The following is an 11,544-nucleotide window of genomic DNA, read 5'->3' as shown; positions in this document are numbered from 1 at the left end:
GAGGACAGTGCAGACTCAAATGTTCCCCATCGCAGGCATAGGCAGTATGATTTTGCAGCAGTTTGGTTAGGTAACCTAGAAAATATTCAGCTCTGTTACAACTAGTACAGGAAATGACAAGTTCGTTAGATAATAAGAAAACCACAATCAGTCTCTGGAAAGGGCATTGTAGTCAAGGTTATATGTATGGCCCGCTGCCACACCACATGGTTCTGTGAATGGGTCAACCTTTACATGCTAGTAATGCTCAGGTCTGGAAAACAAGAGGTCGCGTGGCAGTGAGTCAGAGCCCTACCAGCACTCCAGCAGCGGCACTATGTCGGAGATGTCATTTCACAGACAATAAATGGGCTCAGGCCCTTGCCAGTCGTTGTTGCTAACAATCCCAGGGCGTGCTTGCAGAAGTCGGAAGGGCTATTACTTGGTTTTGCGGGCTAGACTCTTGCATTCCAGCTGGCTAAGGTATTCCTTACACCTCGTCTTACACTGATGCTTTGCACTTCTGGGCTCCTAGACAGTTGTGTTTCACACAAGTGAGAATAAAAGTGATTCTCTCTGTATCACTGAATCAGATGGTAGGATAACAGAGGAAAGGTGGTCCATAAGTGCTGGACACCGCAGGTGCTGGACAGAAACCCAGAAGTAAGATACATAGAAGTCTGTATTTGCTAGAGAGTTTGTCGGTGTTACCAGGAGAGGGGGAGGTAGGATCTGTATGCAGCTGTCCACCTGTACCATCCGTTTGCATCTTCTAATAAGTAAGTCCATGAGCAGCAGAGCTAAGGACAGCTGTTTTTCTGATTTGTATTTCATTGTGTATTGTTTCTTTAGCCAAGATTTCTGTTATCACCACAAATATTTATAAATTTAATCTCCTACTGCCCTTCTCTCTGTTCTGCAGAACACTTTAACGGAAACACGCAGGCTGCTACCTTTGACCATTAAAAATTAGCCTTTGTAATGGGAAACTGTTAGGGGTAACTTAATTCAAAGACGTTCCTCACCTACACTTATGAAGCTTTAATATCTCTACCACTCTGTCACACTTGAGTGAAATCTATCTTTAAGCAGAAAAGGTTTCTGGGTGAAGGGGAAGAAGAGGTGTGAGGGACAGGAGACACAAAGGGTACAAAATACCAGTCTACAAATGAAGCAATATCCTTCCTCATCCCTCATCCACAAACACACGGAAATTAGACCCCAAACCACTTTCTTCCCCATGAGTTTTATGACAACCCAATATACAACAATCAAAGCAAATCTGTTTTCTAATTCTTCCACTATTAGCCAAACTTTTTATTAATGTGCATACAATAACTATATTTGAATAGTTTCCTTATTCTTATACATGCATTAAATTCTGTATAATTCTCTCTAAAATCAATTCCCAACTTCTAGAACACCAAGTTCATCCACATTCACGTCAAAAAACCCAAACAAAATTCTCCAAACCCAACATATTAAGTAATGAGAAAGAACTAAGAGCTTCCACTGATTTATTTGCGAAAAGATTTTTAGAAGTTTTAAAACTGAGACCATGATTACATTCATATCTAATTTCAAAAATTGTAATTTTCCTACCTTTGCCTCTTTTCCAAACATATAATTAGTCTAACTGAAGACAAAAGGTAGTATCTTCTCCTCAGAAGCCTTGCTTACCCCATTGTGGTGACAGCAACATTATTGCTGTTAAGTATAATGGAGAAAAAAACCCAAACCGTATTTTCTTGTTTTGGTGGCTGAATCAGAACTAGAATGACAAGATTTTTGTACCACTAAAACAAAAATTAGTTTTCTCAAAGAAAATACTGAAAAAAGAGTTTGCTCATGCCATTTATTTTTCAGACTTTTTGCCCTTTTTAAACCTTTCACCAAAGACAAGCAATTTAAAAAAGGTTTTTAAAGTACTCCAAGTAAATGGAGTACTTTAAATAAAATATTTCGGTTCTCTGGCACCTTTTCCAGCTCCAGCTGTGCAACTGGATAGGAAAATTCAGCTCCCCTATCAGTTACGAAGTCTGGAGAAAGGAGAAGCCTGCTCCGCTATTGTCTCTGCTGTTTCTCATCTAGAGCCCAGGAGAGAACAGGAGTCAGCTAGATGCACCTTCCAGTGCAGCAAAGATGTAGGTGAGTTCCTCACCTCATTGAACTCTGTCTGAACACTGGCACTAAAATCAGGACGAAGAGAATTTCATGCCCTGTATTTGCAGTCTAGATCTCAAGGAGACCAGCCCATTAGAAATCCCCATGGCTTCTCACAGGTTAAAAAAATAAAAAAACAAATCCATCCCCTACATTTTCTGTGTAATTGAGATCACAAATAATTGAGCTTTCCTGCCAGAGCCACTCCTCTGTCCGCCTGCTCCTGAAAGGTGCCGGCTATTGCCAGGAAAATGGGCCGAATGCCCAACTGCACCCAAGTGACTTTGCTACGGTCCGATACTGTAAAGGGGCCTCCAGTGACATTTACTGCCTCTGAATGCCTTTGACATTGCCATCATAGCATAAAGGGCCACAGTGTAAAAGAATATTCAGCCCAATCTGAGTTGTGGGCACTCAACACCTTGAAAGATTTAGCCCGATATTTGTAATCATTTCGATTCCCCAGGTTTTAAGTTACTTGGAGCCAAGAGAGCTGTATACAAAACAGCCCAGTATTCCCTAAAGAATATCAGCTATGTTCTGATTTGGATGAGTTCCCTGGCATCTTAACTGCTACTTTGATCCTGCAAATTCCTAATCCAGTATCTAAGCACCTTTCTCCAACAATTGCAACTATTCAATCCTTTAAAAAAATGCCTTTATAAAAAACTTGCTCTGATTCTCTATAAGCAATATGGTCCACTTGTAAAAACAGCGTTAAATGCACTGGTGAAAGTAAGACAACGTGCTCTCCAGCTTTCCAAGCGGCATTTAAAGCGACTCTGCTGTTATTAAAATCCTTGCTTATTTGCACACAATAAAGAATAAAAACAGTAATGGAAATTGGCTGAAACCTAATGTTCTCTGATAAGAAAAGTGGTGACGTACTAGAACCTAAATTGCTCGTCTCACATGGCAGACCACATAAACCTGCATTTTTTATTACTACACACACAGACTACGTAGACACAGGTGGAGTGGTCAGCTCTTTGCGAAAAGCGGTGCTGACTGGGCAGCTCACAGCCCACGCTGAGAAAGAATTCCCACCCGAAAAGTCACGATTTCCTCCTGCTCTTCCCTGAAAAACTCCAGCTTCTTTCCTCTCCTCATGCTGGCCCTCTTCACATACTGGGGCGCTGTCTGCCCAGCACTCGGCAAGGGAATAAACTTTTCTCAGCAGCTGCCGCCTCTCACCTCGGTCCCGGAGTGGTGCTTGCACAGGAGGGAGCAGTTTCCAGTTGCTTTCCCTCCTTTCCTGGGCAGCGTGGCCTTGCAGTCACCCTGCTAGAAAGCTTCATCTTCTTGAGACCATGAGTATCCCTGTATTGTTTACCAAATTCTGTACAGAAACACACTTCCCTCAAGGCAGCAAATTTAGCCGAATGACAATGTAAGGCTAGGGGAAAAATATGTTCTTATCTCTACAATTAATAACAGCCGTGATTATCAGGAGAGAGGGCATTGTAACAGTTGAATGGGTCTGTCACTCTTTCTGAGGCATGCTTCCTTTTCTGCATTTCTCTCAACTGGCGCAACTAAATCAGGTCATCCAAAATAGACAGCAGGGTTGTGTCACCATCCAAATCAGACAGCAGGATTATGTCACTTTCAGGCACCGGCCCAGCACATCGGCTGGGCTACAGGCACTTCAGGGCACTATTTGTTGTTCAGAATCTCTCGTTTTGTATTTGTTTAATTAATCAATATCTGTTAGTTGTGGATTCTGAAAAAACTTTTTTTTAAAAATACCTAATATGGGAGCTAGAGGCTGTGCCTGGACTACAACACACCTCTAAGTCCTGGTCCCCTGCATAGGAAGTACTCGCCGTCTCCCCTCCGGCCAGCACATGAGGAGATTCCCTTCCCCTGGAAAGCAGGGCACAGGGAGGGCTGGAGCACAACCACGGCTCGCCCCAGCATGGATGGAGTGAGGTCATGGCTGTGCGTGCACCTGGACCGGGAAACCCGAAGACTTGTGAGTTATGGAGTTTCTTACCCTGAGCAAACAGAATCTTAAGCAGACCCTATAAAAATCCTTAGATGACTTAATGTTTTAAACCTAATGTTGGGTTTTTTCTCTTTGTTTTCTGGGTTGTTGGGTGATGGAGGGGGAGGTGGTGGTTAGCTACGGCAGTCACTTTTTCAAGCGTTACTCTGCAATGAGGAGGACTACAGGTTTCCTCTTTTTTTCCAAAAACAATAAATGTCACTCTTCTTTAAAACAATATGAAACTTTATTTAAAAAAACGTCAACTACTGTGAGAATTGTCTAAACTAGAAAAACAATACTGCAGTGTCCCAATAACACCTCTACGCCTGTGTGTGAAAGCCCCGCTAGGAGCTTTCCCATTTATCCAAGACACACATTTATAAGCCATGTATGGGGCGCTCTGCATACAAAATCTCGTACAAGACGTTACAGACTGGCTCAGAAGTTAAGCCTGAATCATATGGCAATAAACAGATCCCATTGATTTGAAGGCCAGAAGGTATCATCCCACCCAACTGTCTGCATAACCCAGACTACTCACTCATTGTAACTTTTTACTGAGACTCAAAACACCAATGCAGAATCCAAGCGTAATCCTTTCTTCCAGAATTAGCCGAATTAGTCACAGGCTCCACTGTGTTGACAAAGAACTTCAACTAAAAAAACATAGCACCAGAAAAACACACAAAACACTGAGACTGAGCAGCTGAACAAAGCTTTAAACCTTACTGATCACTTCTTGTTGCAAAGGAGGACTGATAAACTGTGATAACAATGACAGACAAAAATAAGTGGCCTAAGAGAGTAAAGGCTGTAAATAGATATCTTTTTGTGCGAAATAAAGCTCTTAAAAGGTTATAGGTTTTATACTCAACATTTGCTCCTGGCATTATTGCTTTTAATAGCAACAATAATGGTAGTAATGAACCTGAAGGCATGAAAATCCAGAAAGATTTTTTTTTTCTCTTAAAAACACTGAAAAGCTGGGAACTTAGAAAGTTTCAGTTTAAAAAAAAAAGACTACCAAAAAGCCTGGAAGCGGACAGCCAAGTGATGTGTTACGCCTCCTGCGTATGGCACAAGAGAGTACAGGGTACTCAGATTTGCTGGATTCATTCCTTATGGTGGAGGATGCTAACACAAGGCCTTAAGGCCCTTTTTCAGTTGTCAGCATTAGAGTGAAAAAGAAATGTGTATATTCTGTCCAGCCTCACTGCACTGGCATGAACCTCACCACATGGACGCATCAAGGAGAACAGCATTTCAAGCTGAGTCTAATGCCTAGCACATATTAAATGCAATCTCAGCGTTGACTGATGTAATGTCTTCTTGGCACGAGAGCAGCTTTGCAATGTAATATTTTTAAAGCCTGAAGCTGAGTAGCACACAGCTTACAAGGATTCTCAGATTCAGGCCTTCATATACAGATTTAGTAATGTTAGTTAATGTGCATCGTTCAATCTAGCTTAATTAGCACAGCAATTTGCTAGCTCTTTTTAAAGACATACAAATACATTTTAGATCAAAGTAGATTGAAATAGCACACATATCGTTGTGGGAGTCCCAGAAGGCTAACCCATTTGGTAAATCAGCTCCCGCAGTTTTATGCCGAATTGTGCCAACAGTCATTAAAAATACACAAGCAAAACTGGCAAGTTTGAAGGAAGAGATCTCATGCGGTGATAACAGAATTGTTGATAAACTCTACTACAAACACCATTAGAAGCATCAATCTGATATTTATTGATATTTGGGATCCAGCTGCAGTATTTCTCCAGCAATATTTTCTCCATTGGTTTGTGAAGGAAGCGTTGAAGAGAAATTAACCCCTAAGTTTCCTCCCCCATCCCCCCCCGCCACACCCTCCACTGGTCTTTAGAAGCAGCTATGCCACAGCCCATGCTGTTCAGGGTTACTACATAATCACTGCTTTCAGAGCCGGGCTGTGCGTGTGGATATGACAGTGCCTATTTGGCTCCGTTCACAGAAGCAAGGATCTGCCTCTCGTAATTCTCTTTAGTCTCTTACCCCAGTTGTCTGCAAGTTCTTTCTGTGGTAGCTCTTTTGCAGAATTAGTAATTGCAACAGAGGGCAAAATGTTATCCAGAAAGACACTGTTTCTGAAATTCACAACGCTATGTTTCTTGCCCCATCATTTTATTCTTTTTCATCCAAGTGCCTTGTAAGCATACCGTTTGAATCATTCCAGCCAAACTTGGTCTTACAGTCTTCTATCAGTAAGAAATACCTTTAGGCAGAAGCATTGTTTACTCTACTCACTGTTCAGAAATGAGCATGACAGCTTCACTCAGCAGATACACATAAAAATCCATACTTGCTTGATATATGCTTTCTTGCATAGTCAGTAATTTGACTTAATTTCCCTCCATCGCTGTTTTTTTTTTCAGCGTGCCTTTTTCCGCTATTCCTTTCAACACTCATACTCTTTACAGGTGACTGCTATTCTGCTAAGTTCATCCTTTTGCTTGTACTGCAGGAGATGGCACGAAAAGCTGGTTTGCCATGCAAGGAAAATCATTTTTGCATATCACTGTATTTTTTATATTATTTAAACCTTTTTGATGTGGAGATAGATGTTCACTTGGAAAAACTAGTGGTAATCTAGTTTTGGTCACTAGATAAGCTAGTGACCATAAAAAAACTTTCCCTTTCCAAATGTCTAGTTTGGTTTCAGAGCATGCAAAGCTGTTGCTTTTCTTAGAATCAGTCCTTGAGAATTTTCAGTTGACTATTTCCAAAGGAGATGAAGCTTATGAGATCGTGATCTCTGTCTACCTGCCATTCCCTTACTCAACAACTTTTAAGCTCAATGGCCAGTTTCAAACCTGAGGGGTACAGGGCTCAGAGAAATAAAGTTCATACAAGTTTCATGAAAATTGAAGCCTGAGCTGACAGGCCAAATTAAGAACTGTGACTTCCAACTCAATCTAACTGACCAATGCAAAAAGTCAACTGGCTGCTGAAGAGACAGCATACTTACACTGGAGTGCTAATCAGCCTGCTGCTAATAGAGCAATTTGTTTTCACTGGCCTTAATGACAGATGAAGGATTAAGCCTTCAATAAAATTGCTTAAGTTAAAAGTGAACATGCTTTTGGGATAGTATGGCAATCAAAGCAGGCATCAGTGATGAAGATGTCCGTCAGGTTTTCCATGAACCGCTTTATCAACATGTGCGCTTTCCTAAGGAAATTGTCTTAATTTTTTGCCTCACAGTCATACCTCATGGATCATAACGTGGATCATAACCATCTTATTGAACCTAACTCTCACTGCCTGCTAAATCTGAGGGTCAAATTAAGCAAGAGCTTGGTTCCACTTAAGCTGGAGAAAGGACCCAGGTAACCAGCAGATAATTCAGCGTAAAAACACATTCAAACTCTAGGATGTGAACAGGGTTTATTCAGTGAGTAGCAGCACACGCAAGAAGCCAAGCATGAGCTCTTTCGAGAAAAATAAAACCAAGACATCACGAAGAAAGTATAGATCTCCTGTAACTTTTTGGTTATGCCAAATGGGCATTGTTTCTCCAGGAACCACATAACCTCTTCATATCCATGCCACTCAGCTCAGACTTGCGGTTACGTGTACTAAATTTTTGCAGAGTGGGAAAATCCATGAATCCTGCACTCACAGACCAGATGCCCATTCTCTCTCTCATATCCAGCCACAGCTGTTCTCTGTTTCCTTCAGATCTACAGTTTCATATTCCCCTGTGTTGTCTCACAGGAGTGATGCTTATTTTCGTTGTATCCCAATGCCTTTCTGAGGAAATCTGAGAGATCCCTATGCACTTCCTTTTTCTCACTCACTTTTTCTTTTTATTATTTCCTTCTTCCCTTCTTGTGTTAGGAAGAGGCAAACTATTACTGATCTCCAAAGATTTTGGTCTGTAGTAAACCCCATGCTACCGTCAGTTAGGCTTCTCTCAGCTATTCCACGAAGCCATAGGGGCAAACACTTGTCCTGGGACTTAATACGGAACTATTACAGTAGAAAAGGAAGATTTTCTCCCTCCTAGCCTAAGGTGCTGACAAGAGGTACAACATTGTTAAGGGAGACTGTGAGGCTCTTTTCTGCCCTTGCCAAAAAATCCTTCTTTTGATTGGAGACAGAGTAGCCTCTTCCAGTGCCATTCACAAGAAGTAACAAGAGAAAAGCTCAGCGGGCAGCAACTGCTTCTGGAGATAGAATGAGTGAATCATTATGCCCAAGAGACAGCAAAGTTATAATCTTCCCAAAGACCGCAAGCAGGAGAACCTCAGGGACTAGAGGAAAATATTTTTTTGAAAACTTGGATTTATGAACTTGAACTTCCATGCAAACCTGGGGGGGTGTGGTGTGTGCTGTTCATTGCCAGCTCCTCAGAAAACAAAATACAGGTTTCATTTTGCAAACAGAACTGTGACTCAAACTCTGCATTTTTTGTATTCCCATTTATATTTGACACTCAAAAAATCAGACAAATTAGAGATCAGGGAATTTGCCTATTGAATCACTAAGTCCATCCTCTGGCAGCTCACAGATCTGCAGTGTTATGATGGCTTATTGTACAGCGAGTCCAAGCCAGAAAAGCAAAAAAAAAAAAACCACCCACCTTACCCTCATAGCTTGATGATTTTCTTGACAACATTTCATTGTCCCCAACTCAGTTTTAGCCTGAAGAAATGAAAAGTCCAAAATTGCAAAATGATTCTGAAAAATTAATGCTTGTCTTCCCAACCAAGAATAAATACAATGAAGAAAAATAAACAGATATTTGTGGGTTGAGACCCTCATCCAAAGCTCAGTGAAATCCTTGGGAATTCTTCCAGTGACCACAGGCTTTCAATCAGGTCTTATATTATGAGTGATGTTTTAAAATTAATTCTAAATTAAGAGCCAAACATCACTGGTATTTAATTTGTTGCCAGAAGCCACACAATAGACCTTTGAAACAAAACTCTTAAAATGCACAGAAATTCAGATGAAATGACTCACCAATGCTGAACAAATAAGGCGCAACCATTCCTCCTTCTGCTCTTCGGCCCCCTTTAAGACACTATTTTCTCTGTGTTTGATAATATATCAAAATATTTCAATTTTAATTGTAGATTATGGTTGGCAGATGACAGAATTCTGGTAACTGGTGACTGGTCAGACAGTGCTTTCTCTGTCTGGGGACACTTCGATCGAACTCTTGAGTATTTATTTGGAACAGGTCTGTAACCCCTTTCTCTAATAAAGCTGAGACTGTCTGGAAGCTCTGTCTTACTAAGAAGGGTATTGGCAGCAGATGGAATAGGAAGGCAGGGGGGAGCTAATCCCTGCTATTTATTTTGAATAAAAATAACATATGATGTATCAGATGCCAGCAACCTGCACAGTGAGAACAAAGAGAGTTCCTGCCCCAAAGGTGTAAGAATCTGAAAGAAGACTCAAACATGTTGGTCTCTGAGCACTGGAGCTCAGGAAGTCAGGTTTCCTATAGGTTTGTGTCTCATGCCTGAATTTCCCAATGTGTTGTAGGGGTAGGAGCATCACACTACGCTTTAACTCACTTCAGGAGAGCTTTTGGAGCAGCATCCTTTCTTGGGGATGCTAGTAAGGCCTAGCTGCTTATGCTCACAAAATGTGGAAACTTAATAAGACCAAAGCTTTTACTTCTCTAACAAGGATGATTAAACCTGATGAGTGGATTTAACAAAAAGTATTAGGCAAAATCCACATCTAAAATGGGATTTCATAAGCTACACTTCCTCAGGAAAGCAGTGAGAACTGCAGAGAGAGGTCTGAAACAAAACCTTGGATCTCAGCACCATGATCTAAACTAAAATCTCACTTGTGACACACCTCTTTGTTCCACAGAACAAACCCCAGATCCAAACCTGCTCCACTTTGAGAAACTTTAAACCAGACTTTGAGGTTTAACTCCCATATTACCAAAACATGTTTCTAAAATGGAATGTTTTTCTTTAAACAAACCAACCAAAATTTTCATTTGACTTCTACAAGGCAGTCTCAAGAAGATGCATCATTGACATCACTCCTTTTAGCACCTCTTTAAATATCCTGGTGGAAGGACAAGCTCCACTTGCCATGGTGAGTCAACAGAAACGACTCAAGAAAATTTATATGGGATTTTATCTGACCAACACAAAACCAACAAAAAAACCTCTGCATCATTGTGGTCGGTCATGATTGATCCTGCCATGTTATTACAAACAAAGCATTTGCTTGAAGCATTTGTTTGCTTTCCTTTTGCCTGGGGGAATCTGGGATGGGTGAATGCCACAGAACTTAATGGAAACTTTTAATGCAGAAAGGCCACAGGATCAGATTATATTTCTTGGGTGAACTGGTTTGCTTTTTCATTAGATCCATTTGTTTTCTATTGTTGGGTCAGAAGATGAAGCCCATGGAGTTAAAGCAATGCCTAGTTCTGTCTGAGCTGCTCTGGAAAAAGAAAAGTTGACACCAGTGGAGAAAGATTAAAAGGCTCTACCTAAGCAGCAGCTGCTTTTTCTGTTCACATCCAGAAAGTCATTCTTCAGCCCAATTATGCAATCACACAGTTACTTCATTTTTGATCTTCGGTTACAGCCACGTTTCTTGAAAGCTGCCCAGAAAACCTGGCTGAGACTAAGGTAAAGAAAGGGAGATTGACTGATGAAGTAAGCAAAGGAGGCCAGTTCAAGCAGAAAGCCTAAGCTCAAAGTAGCATGGAGAAAAGAAGAGGAAGAAAGGGGTATAAAAAAAGGTGAACGGGTGTTCCTCAGTGTTGCCAGAGAGAAGGAATTTGTTCCCAGATGGGTAAGAGGTCAGTTCACTTTTGCAGCAGATGGAGAAAAGGTGGGAGAAGGAGCAGGGCTAGGACAGAGAGCCAAGGGGAGAGCCGAGCACTTTTCCCATTGCCAGCAAGGAGGGCAGGGGGATGAGACGAGGGAGCAGTGACTCCTGCTGTTGGGAAGGTACACGCTCCTGAGCAAGTGCCACCGTCCCCAGCAAAACCAACTCTCCCTCAGCAGCAGTGGTAGCAGGCAGTTGGGTTTTGGCTTTCTATAGCACCAGTATAGGTATAGAAGTTAAGTTTAAGTATAGTATGTAAGTTAAGTATAAATATAGTATATAAGTTTGCTGGTTTTGCCAGCTCCTTATTTTCCCTGTTTTGGGAACCAGTCCTTGAACATAGAGGAGCTGTGAGGAAACGGCTGTCATGTGGCTGTGGTTTCTTGAAAAATGTGTCCCTCTTCACTTCTGACAGTCTCCTGGGAGCCCAGAGTATTTAGGATTTTGGCTCCCAGAGACTGGAGAATTAGCAAAATTCACAGCAGTCTTCAGTCTCCTGGATTGGGACCTGATCTGAAATGTGAAAGCTGCAAGTGATCACTGAGAAAAACAATGTGAGGACA

At 41.5% G+C, this 11,544-nt stretch overlaps 1 protein-coding gene across 1 annotated transcript in view; it reads right to left on the bottom strand.

Moving 5' to 3' along the window:
* Window positions 1–11,544, bottom strand: part of EVA1C (eva-1 homolog C (C. elegans)) — a 46,103-nt gene that overhangs the window by 24,841 nt on the left and 9,718 nt on the right. The window contains 1 exon segment of the mRNA XM_009328014.1: window positions 2–75. Coding sequence (XP_009326289.1) covers window positions 2–75 — 74 coding nt within the window.

Source organism: Pygoscelis adeliae, unplaced genomic scaffold (assembly GCF_000699105.1).
Source record: "Pygoscelis adeliae isolate BGI_AS28 unplaced genomic scaffold, ASM69910v1 Scaffold154, whole genome shotgun sequence".
Classification (NCBI taxonomy): Eukaryota; Metazoa; Chordata; class Aves; order Sphenisciformes; family Spheniscidae; genus Pygoscelis; species Pygoscelis adeliae.
This window is presented reverse-complemented; position numbering and strand designations above follow the sequence as displayed.